We start from the raw sequence: 19,755 nt of genomic DNA on the forward strand, positions 1-19,755 counted from the left end.
GTATCTATACTAATCTACTGCATTTGCCTATGCGTTTCTGTACCATCACCATTCATATATTTTATGTACATATTTTTTATCCTTTACACTTTGTGTGTATAAGGTAGTAGTTGTGGAATTGTTAGGTTTAGCATTAACTGTTGGTTATTACTGCATTGTCGGAACTAGAAGCACAAGCATTTCGCTACACTCGCATTAACATCTGCTAACCATGTGTATGTGACAATTTGATTTGATTTGAACTGACTAGGTATTTCCCTTATATGCATATTTTTGTTTTATGTTGCAAAACGTTTTGGTATGGTGTGCCCTAATGTATACAACCCTGTACTACCGCTCATATCTTCCCAGAGGTTTTAGAGTACTAGGTCATGTTCTGCTTGGTCATTGGGTTGAACAGCACCCCTGGTGCCTACCCATAGAAAAGGGGTATTGCACTCTCTACAAAATGTGGTTTGGCCATCCATTTTAACGGGACAGAACACTTCTTCTAATTACACTGAACAAAAATATAAATGCAACATGTAAAGTGTTGGTCCCATGTTCCATGGGCTGAAATAAAATATCACAGAAATGTTCCATACGCACAAATTTGTTCACATCACTGTTAGTGAGCATTTCTCCTTTGCCAAGATAATCCATCCACCTGACAGGTGTGGCATATCAAGAAGCTGATTAAACAGCATTATCATTACACATGTGCACCTTGTGCTCGGGACAATAAAAGGCCACTCTAAAATCTGCAGTTTTGTCACAAAACATGCCACGGATGTCTCATGTTTTGAGGGAGCTTGCAATTCGCATGCTGACTGCAGGAATGATCACCAGAGCTGTTGCCAGATAATTGAATGTTCTTTTCTCTATCATAAGCCACCTCCAACGTTGTTTTAGAGAGTTTGGCAGTACATCCAACCGGCCTCACATCCAACCGGCCTCACGACCGCAGACCATGTGTATGGCGTCGTGTGCGCGAGTGGTTTGCTAATGTCAACGAACACAATTAGATTTTATCAATGGCAATTTGAATGCACAATTGTACTGTGATAAGATCCTGAGGCTCATTGTGAGGCACATTATTTTTTAAAGGTATTTGTGACCAACAGATGCATATTTGTATTCCCAGTCATGTGAAATCCATTGATTAGGGCTTGATGAATTTATTTCAATTCACTGATTTCCTTATATGAACTGTAACTAAGGAAAATCTTTGAAATTGTTTCACTCTTTTGGAACCCTTTTTTTCTAAGAGTGTAGCGTTGTCTGGAGACTATTATAAGTGTGCAGAATACACACATGAACGCGCACACACGCACTCACGCACGCACGCCACACACACACCACACACACACACACACACAACACACCACACACACACACAACACACACACACACACACACACACACACACACACACACACACACAACCACACACACACAACACACACACACACACACCACACACACACACACACACACACACAAAGAAAGAACCACAAAGCAAAACAGGGCAATCTTAACTCGGACGACACCTGAACAGAATAAGCCGGGCTTCTGATTTAACTGGGCCAAGATAATTTATTACAGTTTTTTTCATTCGGCTTGTTGCTATTTAACAAGAATGTGACATTTCAAAACACTTAGTACAAAACGCCACACTGGTAACACTTGTAATGCAGCAAGTTCTATTCTAAACCTTATATTGTGCATTCATTTTGTTTGTAGACATGTCTCACCACACAACCATTGATCCAAAATATAAATATACCGATATAATTAACAACAATAAAATTAAACTAGTTAAATTAATAAAAAAACATAACGATTGGAAGGTACTAGTTTGCATCAAGCCTGACCATTGGTTCTCAGCTACATTGCAGTAAATGTCCAGGGCCAAACGGGCACCCAGGGCACCCAGAGCACGGACACCCAGGCATGTGCCGTGGCCCCGACCTCCAGGGGCCCCCAACCCCCCCCCCCCCCCCCCCCCCCCTAAAATTGCCTGTAAATGTCCTCATTGTTCATGCACCTGGGGAAAAACCTTTGAACATGGCGAATCCAAGCATGACATAGGTCTGGATTGATGTCATTGCATGCCTCATCCATGGCCTGAAGGAGGGTGGCATGCTTATGTCTTATGTGACTCAGTTCACCAGAGTTGTGGGTTCGATTCACACTGAGATCACATACAGAAATGTGTGGACTCACTCACTGCGTAAATGGCATATAAATGGTGTTTTCCAATGCAATTTTAGTAAAGCAGTGTGAAACCCCTCCATCAAGAAGACCCCAGCAACTTCATTTTGTATACTTATTACTGTAATGCCAGTTGTCACATACCTTTGTATCATACAGTTACATTGTTATAATTCTCTAAGTCTTCGGTGATGTTTATAAATGTCACGTTCTGACCTTAGTTCCTTTTTTATGTCTTTATTTTAGTTTGGTCAGGGCGTGAGTTGGGGTGGGCATTCTATGTTATTTTTCTATGTTTTGTTCTGTATGTTATATTTCTATGTGTTTGGCCTAGTATGGTTCTCAATCAGAGGCAGGTGTCAGTCGTTGTCTCTGATTGGGAGCCATATTTAGGTAGCCTGTTTTCTATTGTGTTTTGTGGGTGATTGTTTCCTGTGTTAGTACCATACGGTACTGTTTCGGTTTTCATTTATTCTCTTGTTCTTTTGTATTTTGTATTCATTCTCGATTAAATGATATTATGGATACGTACCACGCTGCCTTTTGGTTCTCCTTCCACCAACGAAAGCCGTTACAATAAAGTGTAGTACTGGGATGCAAACTCCAAATGGAATACATTTCAACTCTACAGTATATCTGACATGGTACAGGGGTCTTCTTTTTTAAGCCCATAACTATGTGTGTGAGGTGTATACATTTGTTTCAAAGTAGATTTGTTTAAGACGACCAATAAACACTCTGTGTGACCCTGATTTAGCCCACTGCAGTAAAAGGATCATTATTGGCCTCCCCCTCAATGTCAGTATGACAAAGGAGCTGATCATGGACTACAGGATACGGAGGGCCGAGCACACCCCCATTCACATGGACTGGGCTGTAGTGGAGCGGGTTTGAGAGCTTCAAGTTCCTCTGTGTCCACATCACTAAGAATCTATCATGGTCCATACACACCAACACAGGCACGACAATGGCTCTTCCCTCTCAGGAGGCCGAAAAGATTTGGCATGGTCCCTCAGCTCCTCAAAAAGTTCTACAGCTGCACCATCGAGAGCATCTTGACTGGCTGCATCACCGCTTAGTATGGCAACTGCTTGGCATCCGACCACAAGGCACTACAGAGGGTAGAGCGTATGGCCCAGTACATCACTGGGGCCGAGCTTCCTGCCATCCAGGACCTCTATACCGGGCGGTGTTAGAGGACTGTTCTCTCTTCTACTGCACAGCAAGCGGTACCCATGCACCAAGTCTGGAACCAACAGGACCCTGAACAGCTAATCAAATGGCTACCCGGACTACCTGCATTGATCCTTTTTTGGACTAACTCTCTTGCACTTACTCTATGCACACATATGCATACTGATGCCACACACACACACTCACACATACAGTACTCACACTGACACATACACATTTTCACACTCACCACATACACTGCTGCTACTGTCTATCTATCCTGTTGCCTAGTCAGTTTACACCTACCTATATGTACAGTAAATAGCTACCTCAACTACCTCGTACCCCTGCACATCGACTCGGTACTGGTACTCCCTGTATATAGCCATGTTATTTTCTACTCACTAAAATATATAGCCATGTTATTTTTACTTGTTKTTTTTATTAGTTATTCACTGTATTTATTTATTTCTTTTTTWAAATCTTTAACTCTGCATTGATGGAAAAGGACCCGTAAGTTTCATTGTTAGTCTACACATATTGTCTATGAAGCATGTGACAAATAAAATTAGATTGGATTAAGTTATAGTAAAATAAATTTTAACAAATGAGAAGACAATCATATCAAAAGTAATGTGAGCCATTTATTTCTAGATGAAACACTCATTAAGGTGAAAAGTGACTGTATGATTTGATTTTGTGGTGTGGTAGTTAGTAAATTGAAAATGTGCTTATAGTTTTGAAGCAGCTGTCTTTTCAATGATCTGTTTTTAGTTTTGTACTAAGAGTTGTGAATCACATACTTATGAAAATTGCACTAAAGCGATTGAAAACAATGTAATATCAGAGGAAAACAGACATGATCAGCCGAGCACTGATGTAATTTTGTTTTGTAGTGAAACAGGAACTGTTGAGCGATTTAAGAATGTCTCTTCCTGATTCTGGGTTCGAGTCCAGGCTCTGTCGCAGCCGGCCGCGACCGGGAGACCCATGGCGCGGCGCACAATTGGCCCAGCGTTGTCCGGGTTAGGGGAGGGATTGGCCGGCAGGGATGTCCTTGTCCCATCGCGCACTAGCGACTCCTGTAGCGGGCTGGGCACAGTGCACACTGACACGGTCACCAGCTGTACAGTGTTTCCTCCAACACATTGGTGTGGCTGGCTTCTGGGTTAAGTGGGCATTGTGTTAAGAAGCAGTGCGGCTTGGTTGGGTTGCGTTTCGGAGGACGCACGGCTCTCGACCTTCACCTCTCCCGAGTCCGTACGGGAGTTGCAGCGATGAGACAAGACTGTAACTACCAATTGGATACCAAGAAATTGGGGAGAAAATGTATATTTTTTATAATGTCCCTTCCTGGGACTGTGTTTGTGTGTGTGTTTTTGTGTGTAGACCACACTGCAGACTCCATTCTGTGCGTGTCACTCAATCCATTATCTGGAGCAGGGAAAATGCTGCCAAGTTTTGTCTCTCTTTAATTTCCAGCACTTTCTCTGTAATGTGTGGGTGTGAGCGTCTGTTGGTACACCAACATCCATAACATACAGTATTGATGTTGTATGTATGTACTGTATGTACAGTATGTATGTATGTATGTTTACTAGTGTTTCTGTGGCATAACTACTGTGCTGTGTTCCTGTGGCTTCAGGCATGTTACCGGTCAGTGGGATGAGGGTGTACACGTCGGGGGAGGTGGAGGCGGTGAACGGCACAGATGTGCGGCTGAAATGTAACTTCCAGAGCAGCTCGCCCATCACCCCAGCAACGCTCACGGTCTCATGGAGCTTCCGCCCCCTCGAACCTGGCCGTGAGGAGTCAGTGAGTCACCCTGGCTGATTGTAGAACCCTCTGGGCATCCTCGAGATGTAGTTCAGAGACTGTGTGTGTGTGTGTGTGTGTGTGTGTTTATAATCTACATTCTGTTGTTTGTCAAGGACCTCTGAGTCAGCCATCAACCTCCTTGTCAGTGTCATTTAGGAATCTGGCTGAACCGTTTAGAAAAATGACCTTGTTTTGGAAACGCTATTGTTGGAGAAGCTCTATTAGAGGCGACAATCTAGTAAATTAGATACAATTAACTACCCTCTAATGAGATGCAATTTGATCTCATTAAGCATTGTGCCAATACATGCCAGGTGTTCTACTACCATGAGAGGCCTTACCCTCCCCCAGAAGGGCGTTTCCATAAGCGGGCGACATGGGCGGGTGATATCATGGGGCGGGACGCCTCCATCGTGGTGCGTGAGGTCAAGTTCACCTACAACGGGACGTTCAGCTGCCAGGTGAAGAACCCTCCGGACGTCCACGGCAACGCGGGGGAGGTGAAACTAACCGTGGTCACCACAGGTTAGTGTCTGTCCACTGTGAAGTGTACAAGGGTGCTGGTCATATTCCTGGTTGTAACGATGGTGAGTTGACGTTGCTCTTATATTCAGTAGTTCCCCCCAACTGTATGTAATGAAACCTAAGATTACCTGGGGTACCAATGTAAGGAATAACACATAAAAAAACAAAATACTGCATATTTTCCTAGGAACCTAGGAAGCCTTCCTAGGAAGGTTAAAATATACTGTAGACGTGTCTGCTGTCCAATCTTTGGCCTCAGGCTGTGAAAACCTCCCAGCAATCTTTACAAAACCAATCTGTCCCATTTGTCATTTATTCAATCCAGCAGCTCCTTTCTCACAGCAGGTACTAGCTGACATTGCTACTGTAATGGGATAATATGTTTGCTGTTGATACATTAAAAAAAATCCTAAAACATCCCATAAGGTCATCATCATGTACCTCCCCTGGGAACCAGCCATCTAGTCTTTTTCGAATAGAGAGTTTCCTCTTACTTTACTTATTTCCCCCTCTTTTCTTTCCAGCCTCCTTCTCTGAGATTGTCATTCTGGCTGCAGCCATCGGGGGCGCCATCATGCTGATGGTCATCCTCCTCGTCATCATCATGTCAATAAGGCAATGTCTCAAGAAGAGACAGGAGGAGTGGGTGGAGGAACTGCCTCGCAGAGAGAGAAAGGACCCTACAGTGTGGTAAGACAGAGAGAGCGAGAAGGAGCGAGAGAGAGTGGGATCTCTCCAACCTGTCTTCCCTCTGGCTGGGCTCTGTGGTGCTCACCTCTGGGACTGGGCTCAGTCAATTGCTCTGTCTGCGTGGACACTCTCCTCTGAACCTAGCTTTGGAACCAAAACCTGGACCTATCGTTGGGCAGATGTTTTTACAAAGAGCAGATTAAAAGTGCCTTAGAATACTACTGTAAATTATCCATCTGCTGGATCCTGTATCTTACCACCATGCACCTTTCTGGAAAGACAGTAGGCCTGCATTAATATTTTCCTGTATATCAAATGGGCTTCTTAACACATTTCCTGTTTAAGTGTAGATGTTTTATGAGATAGCTGTGGAAAATAATGTACAGTATTTCTATTGTGATTTCCTACTATCAGTTTCAAACTCTAACATCTGCCCAATAATTTTCCAATCGCATAGGACTTAGTAAGCCAATGCCCATGGTTGTATAGGTACAGGCAGTCTCTCTCTCATCTGGTTCAATGCATTTCAACCACAAGTCCACGACAAGCTGTCTTTACATTTCTGTCTTAGTTTACTGCTGTCCAATGATATTATTTGATTTTGCCCTGAAGTGATTTTGTATTTCTAAACAGATGTTGTGTTTTTTTATCAGTGAAAATGTTCAACTACTGCAGAATACTCAAAATGCTGTCAATATTCACTGCAAGACCTAAGGCACTTGCTTAAAGCAGACATTTCTCAAATATTATAATCAACATACAGTTGATTATATCAACATTGTTAAATCATTATTTTCTAATTATTAAACATTTCAAAGAATTTACTATTTCACTATGACTGTCACTGTATTGTAGTTTTTTCACCTTTAGACGGTTGAAACCCCATGTGTCTGTTTTAGACAGTGCAATTATGGTCAGTTGAACACATCAAATTCTATATCAGTAGTGTTCTTTATCTATGGTCTATGGATGAAGGGACTACTTTGCCTCTCATTCTGTTGGGTTTTCAGATCCCTCTGCATTGGGTGCTTCTTTAGGTTTCAATTCAAACAACGTCATGTGTAACCACATATGCCTCAACAACAAAAGCCAACTCTACTACTTGGCGATGGAAGTATTTTTCTTTTACAACAACAAAATCCAGACCAATTGATTGATCCCGATCAAACATGGTGTTCCAAGATGGCATCGCTTGAAGAGTTGTTCTTTTCCTATTCATTGAAGAGGTGGCTGCCTCTCACCTAAAAGGCAAATTCATGCTCAATCTTTCCTGATTTTGACCTCTGCGTGTGCGTATGTTTGTGTTTGTGTGTATGTCCCTGTTCCTGGCCTTGTACTCTGTGTGTATGTGTCTTAGCCACCCTGCAAGGGCCATCCACCTGTATATGGACGATGACGTGCTAGAGGTTGACAGCTCGGACGGTATGATCTCTGAGGCCAGCACTAAGGGCCCCAGTTCCTCTGAGGAAGACGACAGGAGCTCTGACTACGACGGAGGTGATGACTCTGACTGAGATAGGGACAGTGGCACCACAGGAGGCTGGTGGCACCTTAATTGGGGAGGACGGGCTCGTGGTAATGGCTGGAGCAGAATAGGTGGAATGGTATCAAACACATGGTTTCCATGATGCCATTCCATTTGCTCCGTTCCAGTCATCATTATGAGCCGTCCTCCCCTCAGCAGCCTGCTGTGAGTGACACCGCTGAGCAGGGCCGGTTTAATGCAGGGGCTTACAGGGACTGAAGCACCTTGGCCCAAGCCCGTAGAGGGCCCAAGAGACAAAAACATATGTATATACAGTATATATATATATATATATATATATCACAGGAGGTTGGTGGCATCTTAATTGGGGAGGACGGGCTCGATCAATAGTTTCAAAAAAAGAACTGTGGATAAAGTTTTATCACAAGCCCATACAGGTAACTCCTAAAATAAAGTTAACATAAAGTGTCTTAAAAGGCATCAATTCTACAAGTGGACCTAAACCATGCCAGGAAAATGCACCCCACACCATAACATATACTTTGTCTTTCATTACTCAAGTATTTGCTTTATTTTGGCAGTTACTCGTATGTTTACAGTCGGGAAGGTTGCAATTTGGGCAGKAAGTGCGCCAAATATACAGCTTGTCGCATTGTGGCCATAGACATACAATCCATAGAAAGGTATTGTAAACTCTTACCCTGGCAATTTGACTGTTAGACTCATGGGTACGATAGCAATGGCTGCCAGTCCTGATTTGAATGGGAACTGCCATCTATGGATTTTATATTATACAGTGGCAAGAAAAAGRATGTGAACCCTTTGGAATGAACTGGATTTCTGCATAAATTGGTCATAAAATTTGATCTGATCTTCATCTAAGTCACAACAATAGACAAACACAGTCTGCTTAAACTAATAAGACACAAACAATTATACGTTTTCATGTCTTTATTGAACACACCGTGTAAACATTCACAGTGCAGGGTGGGAAAAGTATGTGAACCCTTGGATTTAATAACTGGTTGTCCCTCCTTTGGCAGCCATAACCTCAACCAAACGTTTTCTGTAGTTACGGATCAGACCTGCACAACGGTCAGGAGGAATTGTGGACCTTTCCTCTTTACAAAACTGTTTCAGTTTAGCAATATTCTTGGGATGTTTGGTGTGGACCGCTCTCTTGATGTCATGCCACAGCATCTCAATCGGGTTGAGGTCAGGACTCCAGAAGGCATATTTTCTTCTGTCGAAGCCATTCTGTTGGTGATTTACTTCTGTGTTTTGGGTTGTTGTCCTGTTGCATCACCCAACTTCTGTTGAGCTTCAATTGGTGGACAGATAGCCTTACATTCTCCTGCAAAATGTCTTGATAAACTTGTGAATTTATTTTTCTGGCGATGATAGCAAGCTGTCCAGGCCCTGAGGCAGCAAAGCAGCCCCAAACCATGATGCTCCCTCCACCATACTTTACCTTTGAGGTTTTGATGTTGATGTGCTGTGCCTTAGTGTTGTGTGTTCCTCCAAACAACTCAACTTTAGTTTCATCTGTCCACAGACTTTGTTGACTTTGTTGTCCTTAAGCCATTTTGCTACAACTTTGGAAGTATGCTTGGGGTCATTGTCCATTTGGAACACCCATTTGCGACTAAGCTTTAACTTCCTGACTGATGTCTTGAGATGTTGCTTCAATATATCCACATAAACTCTGTCGCAGCCGGCCGTGACCGGGAGGTCCATTGGGCGACGCACAATTGGCCTAGCGTCGTCTGGGTTAGGGAGGGTTTGGCCGGTAGGGATATCCTTGTCTCATCGCGCACCAGCGACTCCTGTGGCGGGCTGGGCGCAGTGCGCGCTAACCAAGGGAGCCAGGTGCACGGTATTTCCTCCGACACAACTGTGCGGCTGGCTTCCGGGTTGGAGCGCGCTGTGTTAAGAAGCAGTGCGGCTTGGTTGGTTGTGTTTCGGAGGACGCATGGCTTTTGACCTTCGTCTCTCCGAGCCCGTACGGGAGTTGTAGCGATGAGACAAGACAGTAACTACTAATAATTGGATACCACGAAATTGGGGAGAAAAAGGGGGTAAAAAAAATATATATAAATAAAAAATATATATATATTACAGTATATCCACATAATTTTCCTGCCTCATGATGCCATCTATTTTGTGAAGTGCACCAGTCCCTCCTGCAGCAAGTACCCCACAACATGATGCTGCCACCCCATGCTTCACGGTTGGGATGGTGTTCTTCGGCTTGCAAGCCTCCCCCTTTTTCCTCCAACATAATGATGGTCATTATGGCCAAACAGTTCTATTTTTGTTTCATCAGACCAGAGGACATTTCTACAAAAAGTACGATCTTTGTTCCCATGTGCAGTTGCAAACCATAGTCTGTCTTTTTTATGGCGGTTTTGGAGCAGTGGTTTCTTCCTTGCTGAGCGGCCGTTCAGGTTATGTCAATATAGGACTTGTTTTACTGTGGATATAGATACTTTGTACCGGTTTCTCCAGCATCTCCCCAAGGTCCTTTGCTGTTGTCTGGGATTGATTTGCACTTTTCGCACCAAGTAACGTTCAATCTTCTCGGAGACAGAACGCGTCTCCTTCTTGAGCGGTATGACGGCTGTGTGGTCCCATGGTGTTTATACTTGCGTACTATTGTTTGTACAGATGAACGTGGTACCTTCAGGCATTTGGAAATTGATCCCAAGGGTGAACCAGACTTGTGGAGGTCTACAATTTTTTTTCTGAGGTCTTGGCTGATTTCTTTTGATTTTCCCATGATGTCAAGCAAAGAGGCACTGAATTTGAAGGTAGGCCTTGAAATACATCCATAGGTACACCTCCAATTGACTGAAATGGTCAGAAGCTTCTAAAGCCATGACATCATTTTCTTGAATTTTCCAAGCTGTTTAATGGCACAGTCAACTTAGTGTATGTTAACTTCTGACCCACTGGAATTGTGATAAAGTGAATTGTAAGTGAAATAATCTGTAAACAATTGTTGGAAAAATTGCACAAAGTAGATGTCCTAACCGACTTGCCAAAACTATAGTTTGTTAACAAGAAATTTGTGGAGTGGTTGAAAAACTAATTTTACAGTTTTTCCCAATTGCTAAAACACAATTTTGCAAACTAGCCTGGTTTTATCAAAATACTTAACACAATTCACAAAACCACACACCCAAACTGCAAAATACCTCATATATCCTGCAAAATGAAGCACTGCAACCAAAACTACATATAGCATTATCAAAATCAAACGTTTGCATGAAATGGCACACACTTCATTCATATTACCAGATTTTTGTCTAACCAACTACACACTGTTCGGCATAATGAAAAGCACTCTCATCTTTAGTATGCTTTGCCATAATACTAAAATAGTTCAAATTGTAGAAAATTCTTCAGATGCACAGAAATATTTGCAGATACACACACATGCTGTTGAAACATTTTATTTTTATTTTTCACCAAACAAGTCAGTGCAACATATGCACAGCAGATATATTTACATTGGACTGAACAAAAATATGCCCGCAAAAAAACAGTAAACTGAAAAAGAAAATTGCTGAAAAAATTTGCAGAAAAAATATATAGAAAAAAGAGGCAAGAAAAAAYATTAGGCAGCATCTTGCCGCACAGCTGGGTCTGGCCACAACGCCTCGTCCACATCACAGGCAATATCTTCCATTGCCAGACATCGAGGGAAGAAGTGCCTTGAGTGCCTTATCCATCCCTGAATCGCACCCACATCAATCTCATCACATGCCTCTTCCATAGCCTGCACAAGAGGCATGCGCACAAAGGGCTGCCGGTCGTATACCTTCCAACGCCATGCCGAAAAGAACTCTTCTACCATGGTTGCGTCTCTCAGTCCTTTAGAAAAACAAAAAAACAAAAATATAGGGCTTGGACAATGCAGCCTAAAGATATTTCCCCCACAGTAGAGTAAATTCTACAYYAAATMTGTGCAGTTAGTGTATGACATCAGCCATTCATGAAGTAAACAGGTGTCACCCAACTGATACACTATGACATGGGGTGTACTACATAGTGTGAAAGAAATGTTGGTTACATACCTGTACTCCAGTCTAAATGTCCGGATGACACAGGCGACAGTAAAACGGCTCAAGTTGGGCTGCACTCTGTCCAGCCTCTCGCATTGTCAGCCCATGGTTGATGACATGATCAACTAAGGTTGTTCTGATTTCATTTGAAAGTTGTCTTCTTTGGCCATGAACTCCTCTACCAGCTCTACCCCTACCTCTCACTCTTCCTCCCCCTCTCATTCTCACCCTCCCTCTTCCTCTTCCTCTCTTTGCAACGGCTTCCATTATTGTTTCATAGTGCTTACTTCCTGATTGAAGTGGTAACAATTAACCATTGAGGTGTTTGGCCAGGTGGCACATGTATTGGCCAATTAGCTCATGTAGTGTCATTTTGAATGGCAGTGTTTTGAAAGGGCAAACATGTGACTTTATGTCAGATTGTTGTGTCTTATGCAGAGAACCGTGTGCAGTGCATTTAAAAAGTGCCATTTTGAATTGCAAAATGTGTGTAAAGCAGAAAATGTGTTTAGACTTTTGGAGACTTGAGAAGTGGTTTTGCTCTCTGTGTGTCAGTTTAAATAATTGTGCTGTGCATGTCATTTTAGTGTGTAACTGTAATGACACCAACATAAGTGTATGTAAACTTCCGACTTCAGCTGTATACACTGACTGTACAAAACATGCTCTTTCCATGACAGACTGYCCAGGTGAATCCAGGTGACCTGTGATTACTTAATCCAGCCCTGCCTCTGAGCATGGCAGCCGGGACGACATAACAGCGGGGATCAGGAGAAGATAACATGAGGGGAATGCCTTTACAGTATTGTATCTCAAGCAGTGTTTGAAGAAGAGTTTGAAAAGTCTAGAACAAGAATACATCAGAATCCTATTGGATGTAGATGATGATGAAGTTTTAGAGGTGAAATAGGAAGCACCAGGCAGCATAGCAGACTAGTATGGCCCAAAGCAGGACAGAGGGAGAGGGACAGAACACTGCTACCTGAATGAGTTGAGAGGAGCTGCAGAAAGAAAAAACTGGGATCTCACTTAACAAAAGGGAATGTATTACATCAAGAATGTTGGACTGATTTTAATAGTGTTCCGTTTATATGAAAAATAACAAGTATTGCAGTTTTACAACGAAGATGATCTATCCTCAGTGCCCGCCGGGGTGCGTGGGAGTTGAAGAGTCGCATGCGGTCAGATCTGAAAACCCTTTGATTCCAAAAATCTCCTTGAGACTTTTTATTTTATTAATGGAGGATGCATCCTACTGACATTTTACCGTACCACTTTTTTACAGAATTTTTGTTGTTTTGTACAACTGAGAAATGTGTTTTTTGTCTCTGCATTTTAGGCACGCAAGAAGTATTTTTTCCTGTCYTTTAAAAAAATCCAAGTTAATGTTACTGTTTGATTTATAATAAAATTCCTTTTACTGAATTATTGCTGGTCTTGAAGCTTGATGATGCGTCTCTGCTGAAATCTGAGCCTCAGCAACTATATCTGTTAAACTGATGATTGCTGACATCACATACATAGTAGCTAAACAAATAGCATGTTTTATTGCATCTATTATGCATCGTTATCTATCATTTGTTGTCTCTAGTGGTCTATCAACTGATGGATGTGCCTTTAGCAGTAACTGTTGCCTGATTGCAATGCATTGTTTGAGCTGTATTCATGAAGTATGCTTGTCCATGCATCTGCAAGTTGCGTTTGTGTGTGCTCATTTTTCTTGAATGAGATCGTGTGTGTGTGTGTGTGTGTGTGCGGTTGTGGTGTGTGGTGGTGTGTGTGTGTGTGTGTGTGGTGTGTGTGTGTGTGTGTGTGTGGGTGTGGGTGTGTGTGTGTGTGTGTGTGTGTGTGTGTGTGTGTGTGTGTGTGTGTGTGTGTGTGTGTGTGTGTGTGTGTGTGTGTGTGTGTGTGTGTGTGTGTGCAGTGATCAAAGTCTATCCACTCTGGTGCGGCTTTGGTTACTGACTGACATAGCAGGGAGAGGAGGGAGGGATTTGGGGATAATACTCTAGAAGGGAGTCTAACGATCCAAGATAATTGGATCTGTTACATTCTGTAGTTAAGAATGACAGCTTCTGTTGAATGAAAGGTTGCACTGGTGTAATCTGGGCTCTCTCCAGCATCACCAGGCTTCAGGTGATTATCAACTCAAAGCTAGGTCACTCCTAATTTCATCACTTAATCTTCTCTGGAGGTTGGGAATAAACAGGTTATCTCCTCAAAAAGTCTTGGAGAAAAAAATTATGGAAGAATGGCACCGAAGTGGATGGCTGCCGTTTTATGGCCTCCTAACCAATTGTGCTATTTAGTGTGTTTTTTCGATTTTTTTGTAACTTATTTTGTACATAATGTTGATGCTACCGTCTCTTATGACCGACAAGAGCTTCTGGATATCAGAATAGTGATTACTCACCTCAAACTGGACAAAGATAATATACAGTTGGCTGAGTTTTCCGTGCATCGGCAGGACAGAACAGTTACGTCCGGTAAGACGAGGGGTGGGGGTGTGTGTCTATTTGTCAATAACAGCTGGTGCGCAATGTCTAATATTAAGGTACGCGATGTCTAATATTAAGGTAGTCTCGAGGTATTGCTCGCCTGAGGTAGAGTACCTCATGATAAGTTGTAGATCACACTATCTACCAAGAGAGTTTTCATCTATATTTTTCATTGATGTTTATTTACCACCACAAACCGACYCTGGCACTAAGACCGCACTCAACGAGTTGTGGAAGGCCATAAGCAAGCAAGAAAAAATTATCATCCAGAAGAGGCGCTCCTAGTGGCTGGGGACTTTAATGCAGGCAAACTCAAATCTGTTTTACCTAATTTCTACCAGCATGTCACATTTGCAACCAGAGGAAAAAACTTTAGACCACCTTTTCTCCACACAGACGCGTACAAAGCTCTCCCTCGCCTTCCAATTCTATCCTCCTGATTCCTGCTTACAAGCAAAAACTAAAGCAGGAATACCAGTGACTCGCTCAATACGGAAGTGGTCAGATGACGCGGATGCAACGCTACAGGACTGTTTTGCTAGCACAGACTGGAATATGTTCCAGGATTCATCCAATGGCATTGAGGAGTATACCACCTCAGTCACCAGCTTCATCAATAAGTGCATCGATGACATCGTCCCCACAGTGACCGTACGTACATACCCCAACCAGAAGCCATGGATTACATCTGCACCGAGCTAAAGGCTAGAGCTGCCGCTCTCAAGGAGCGGGACACTAATCTAGATGCTTATAAGAAATCCACCTATGCCCTCAGACAAACCATCAAACAGGCAAAGCGTCAATACAGGACTAAGATTGAATCCTACTACACCGGTTCTGACACTCGTCGGATGTGGCAGGGCTTGCAAACTATTACGGACTACAAAGGGAAACCCAGCRGCGAGCTGCCCAGTGACGCGAGCCTACCAGACGAGCTAAATATCTTTAATGCTCGCTTTGAGGCAAGCAACACTGAAGCATGCATGAGAGCACCAGCTGTTCCGGACATCTGTGTGATCACGCTCTCCGTAGCCGATGTGAGCAAGACCTTTAAACAGGTCAACATTCACAAGGACGCGGGTACAGACGGATTACCAGGACGTGTACTCAGAGCATGCGTGAACCAACAGGCAAGTGTCTTCACTGACATTTTCAACCTCTCCCTGACCGAGTCTGTAATACCTACATGTTTCAAGCAGACCTCACATCAACACCATCATCCCGGAAACCCTAGACCCACTCCAATTTTGCATACCGCCCCAAAAGATCCACAGATGACGCAATCTCAATCGCACTCCACAATACCCTTACCCACCTGGACAAAAGGAACACCTATGTGACTACAGCTCAGTGTTCAACACCATAGTGCCCTCAAAACTCATCACTAAGCTAAGGACCCTGGTACTAAACACCTCCCTCTGCAACTGGATCCTGTACTTTCTGACGGGCCTCCCCCAGGTGGTAAGGGTAGGCAACAACACATCTGCCACGCTGATCCTCAACACGGGGACCCCTCAGGGGTGCGTGCTTAGTCCCCTCCTGTACTCCCTGTTCACCCACGACTGCGTGGCCAGGCACGACTCCAACACCATCATTAAGTTTGCTGACGACACAACGGTGGTAGGCCTGATAGGCCTGATCACCGACAACGATGAGCCTATAGGGAAGAGGTCAGAGACCTGGCAGTGTGGTGCCATGACAACAACCTCTCCCTCGAGAGTTTCAAGTTCCTTGGTGTCCACATCACCAACAAACTATCATGGTCCAAACACACCAAGAAAGTTGTAAAGATGGCACAACAATGCCTTTTAACCCTCAGGAGACTGAACAGATTTGGCATGGGTCCCCAGATCCTCAAAGTTCTACAGCTGCACCATCGAGAGCATCCTGACCGGTTGCATCACCGCCTGGTATGGCAACTGCTCGGCATCTGACCTTAAGGCGCTACAGAGGGTAGTGTGTACGGCCCAGTACATCACTGGGGCCAAGCTTCCTGCCATCCAGGACCTATATACTAGGCAGTGTCAGATGAAGGCCCCAAAAATTGTCAAAGACTCCAGTCACCTAAGTCATAGACTGTTCTCTCTGCTACCGCATGGCAAGCGGTACCGGAGTGCCAAGTCTAGGTCCAAAAGGTTCATTAACAGCTTCCCCAAGCCATAAGACTGCTGAACAATTAATCAAATGGCCACCCAGAATATTTGTTTTTACACTGCTGCTACTCGCTGTTTATTATCTATGCATAGTCACTTTACCCTTACCTACATGTACTTACCTCGACTAACCTGTACCCACACACATTGACTCGGTACCGGTACCCCCAGTATATAGCCTCATTATTGATATTATTATAATTTTTTAAACTTTAGTTTATTTAGTAAGTATTTTCTTAACTATTTTCTTAACTGCATTGTTGGTTAAGGGCGTATAAGTAAGCATTTCACAGTAAGGTCTACACCTGTTGTATTAGGCACATGTGACTGTCACGACTGTCGTCGGAAGAAGGTGAAGACCAAAACGCAGCGTGGTAAGTGTTCGTCATGTTTAATAGAAACTGAACACTAAAAAGCAAAAACAACAAAGTGACAACCGAAACAGCTCCGTTAGGTGCAACACACACTAAACAGAAATGAATCACCCACAACACAAAATGGGAAAACAGGCTACCTAAGTATGGCTCCCAATCAGAGACAACGATAGACAGCTGCCTCTGATTGGGAACCACACCAGGCCAAACACATAGAAAACCAACAACATAGAAAAAAGAACATAGACTGCCCACCCATGTCACACCCTGGCCTAACCAAAATAGAGAATAAACAACCTCTCTATAGCCAGGGCGTGACAGTGACAAATAACATTTGGTTTGAACTTGGGTCAAAAGACTATTCAATGATTATGATGGATTGATTCAATGTCATGGTATGATTACTGCAATTTTCTGTTACAACGATTATTATTATGTCAAACAATACATTGTTTGGGTAACACTACTTGTCTTTGTCTTGTAATAACCGAGTAACTACTTTGATATGTCAAACATTTTATTGCGCAGATAAACATAGAAACGAGATAAGCTTTTGGCTGTCATATCAGTTACTATGTAATTACATAAATACAAGATAAGTCTAACTTTATGGTAGCTGTTAAACTTAATGGGATTTTGGTCAATATTTCTGTTGAAGTGTATAAGAATGTAAACCTAGATTTGGGATTAAGATCTGTCTGTGTACTGAGTCCTTTATTCCTCCTTCACACCTACTGAACTACACAAGAGATGACAAGCATAACACGGCTTGGTTAAAATAAATGAAAGGAATGTTGGTAGGCCTAAGCCTTTCCCTTGGAGCTGAAAGCTGGACAGACAAACAAACAGTCATCCTCTCATCATCTCATTCCACACCCAATGATGGGTTGTACCAGGCACAGACAGTGACTAGGAGGTAAACCTCAGCATTTCGTAAAAACATCACCCTATTGGTGCACTTTGTCCCAGCCCCAGGTCCTCACAAATGGGCTGGTCTGGGCATGTAGCAACAGCAGCAACAATACACGCTTCACCATGGGAATGTGACTTGAAGGCTGAAGACTTGACTGGCGACTTACAGCGTCCCCTGGCAAGACTGTGCAATCTATCTACGTTATGCTGAGAAGTAAAATAATGAGTAATAATGAGGAAAATAGTCAAGGGGAGAGGCAACTGTAACGCTCAAAGAGTGAATGGGTGTGGAGTCAGGCGCAGAGAGCAGAGGATACGGGGAAAAACACGCCTTAATGTCCAACCAAAAAAGGTACAAAAGGTAACGCCGAACATAGGCGTAATACACTCCACCTAAGTACACTCTGGTATCAAACCGGACAGCGGAAAACCCATATAAATAAAGAACACCTCTCACAATACAGAAACAAGCCCGCGCAAACACAAGCGGGCTAATCGAACTTAAATAACAACCACCCCAAAACCCCAACAAGGAACAGGTGAAAACTATTAGACAAAACCAAACGAAAAGGGAAAAAGGGATCGGTGGCAGCTAGTAGACCGGTGACGACGACCTCCGAGCCACCCGGAAAGGAAGGGGAGCCCCTTCGGTGATATTCGTGACAGCAACAATACAATGAGTGCACAAAACATTAGACATGACATAGACTGACCAGGTGAAAGCTATGATCCCTTATTGATGTCACTTGTTAAATCCACTTTAATCAGTGTAGATGAAGGGGAGGAGACCGGTTAAAGACGGATTTTTAAGCCTTGAGACAATTGAGACATGGATTGTGTATGTCTGCCAATTCATAGGGTAAATGGGCAAGGCAAAAGATTTAAGTGCGTTTGAACGGGGTATGGTAATAGGCGCACTGGTTTGATTGTGTCAAAAACTGCAGCGCTGCTGGGTTWTTCACGCTCAACAGTTTCCCATATGTACATAGCCCATCTATAATTTAGCCCAAACAACTACCGCTTCCCCTACTGTATTTATTTATTTATTTTGCTCATTTGCACCCCATTATTTCTATTTCTACTTTGCACATTCTTCCACTGCAAATCTACCATTCCAGTGTTTTACTTGCTATATTTTATTTACCTCGCAACCATGGCCTTTTTTTGCCTTTACCTCCCTTATCTCACCTCATTTGCTCACATTGTATATAGACTTATTTTTCTACTGTATGTTTTGTTTATTCCATGTGTAACTCTGTGTTGTTGTATGTGTCAAATTGCTATGCTTTATCTTGGCCAGGTCGCAGTTGCAAATGAGAACTTGTTCTCAACTAGCCTACCTGGTTAAATAAAGGTGAAATAAAAAAATAWAWWAAAWAAATGTGTATCAAGAATGGTCCACCACCCAATGGACATCCAGCCAATTTGACACAACTGTGGGAAGCATTGGAGTCAACTTGGGCAGGCATCCCTGTGGAACGCTTTCGACACCTTGTAGAGTCCATGCTCCGACGAATTGAGGCTGTTCTGAGGGCAAAGGGGATGGGGGGGAGTGCAACTCAATATTATGAAGGTGTTCTTAATGTTATGTTCCTGGGTGTATTGTCCACAGTATGATTTCTGTACAGATGATTTTTGAGTCTGCCATCCATTGCTTTGACAATTTTGACAGCTACACTCATGTTTGTATGTATAACTCTCAGATTTCTGTACACATGAAGAGATAATATCCTTTACCAAAAGATGAGAGGAGGGCCATGGTACTGTTACATCACAGCACTGCACATCTACATACACCTGGATAATCAGAGGCACAGTCTGTTCGTTGGACCTTGTAGCTAAACCCCTTTTATTAGTTTCCCACAT

At 43.1% G+C, this 19,755-nt stretch overlaps 1 protein-coding gene across 1 annotated transcript in view; it reads left to right on the forward strand.

The window, feature by feature from the left end:
* LOC111960431 (uncharacterized) overlaps positions 1-19,755 on the forward strand; it is a 46,912-nt gene that overhangs the window by 16,428 nt on the left and 10,729 nt on the right. Inside the window, exons 2-5 of the mRNA XM_070437915.1 lie at positions 5,012-5,181; positions 5,499-5,709; positions 6,234-6,399; positions 7,757-7,896. Coding sequence (XP_070294016.1) covers positions 5,012-5,181; positions 5,499-5,709; positions 6,234-6,399; positions 7,757-7,896 — 687 coding nt within the window. The remainder of the gene's footprint in view (positions 1-5,011; positions 5,182-5,498; positions 5,710-6,233; positions 6,400-7,756; positions 7,897-19,755) is intronic.

The sequence above is a fragment of the Salvelinus sp. IW2-2015 genome, linkage group LG4p (assembly GCF_002910315.2).
Source record: "Salvelinus sp. IW2-2015 linkage group LG4p, ASM291031v2, whole genome shotgun sequence".
NCBI classification, from domain to species: Eukaryota; Metazoa; Chordata; class Actinopteri; order Salmoniformes; family Salmonidae; genus Salvelinus; species Salvelinus sp. IW2-2015.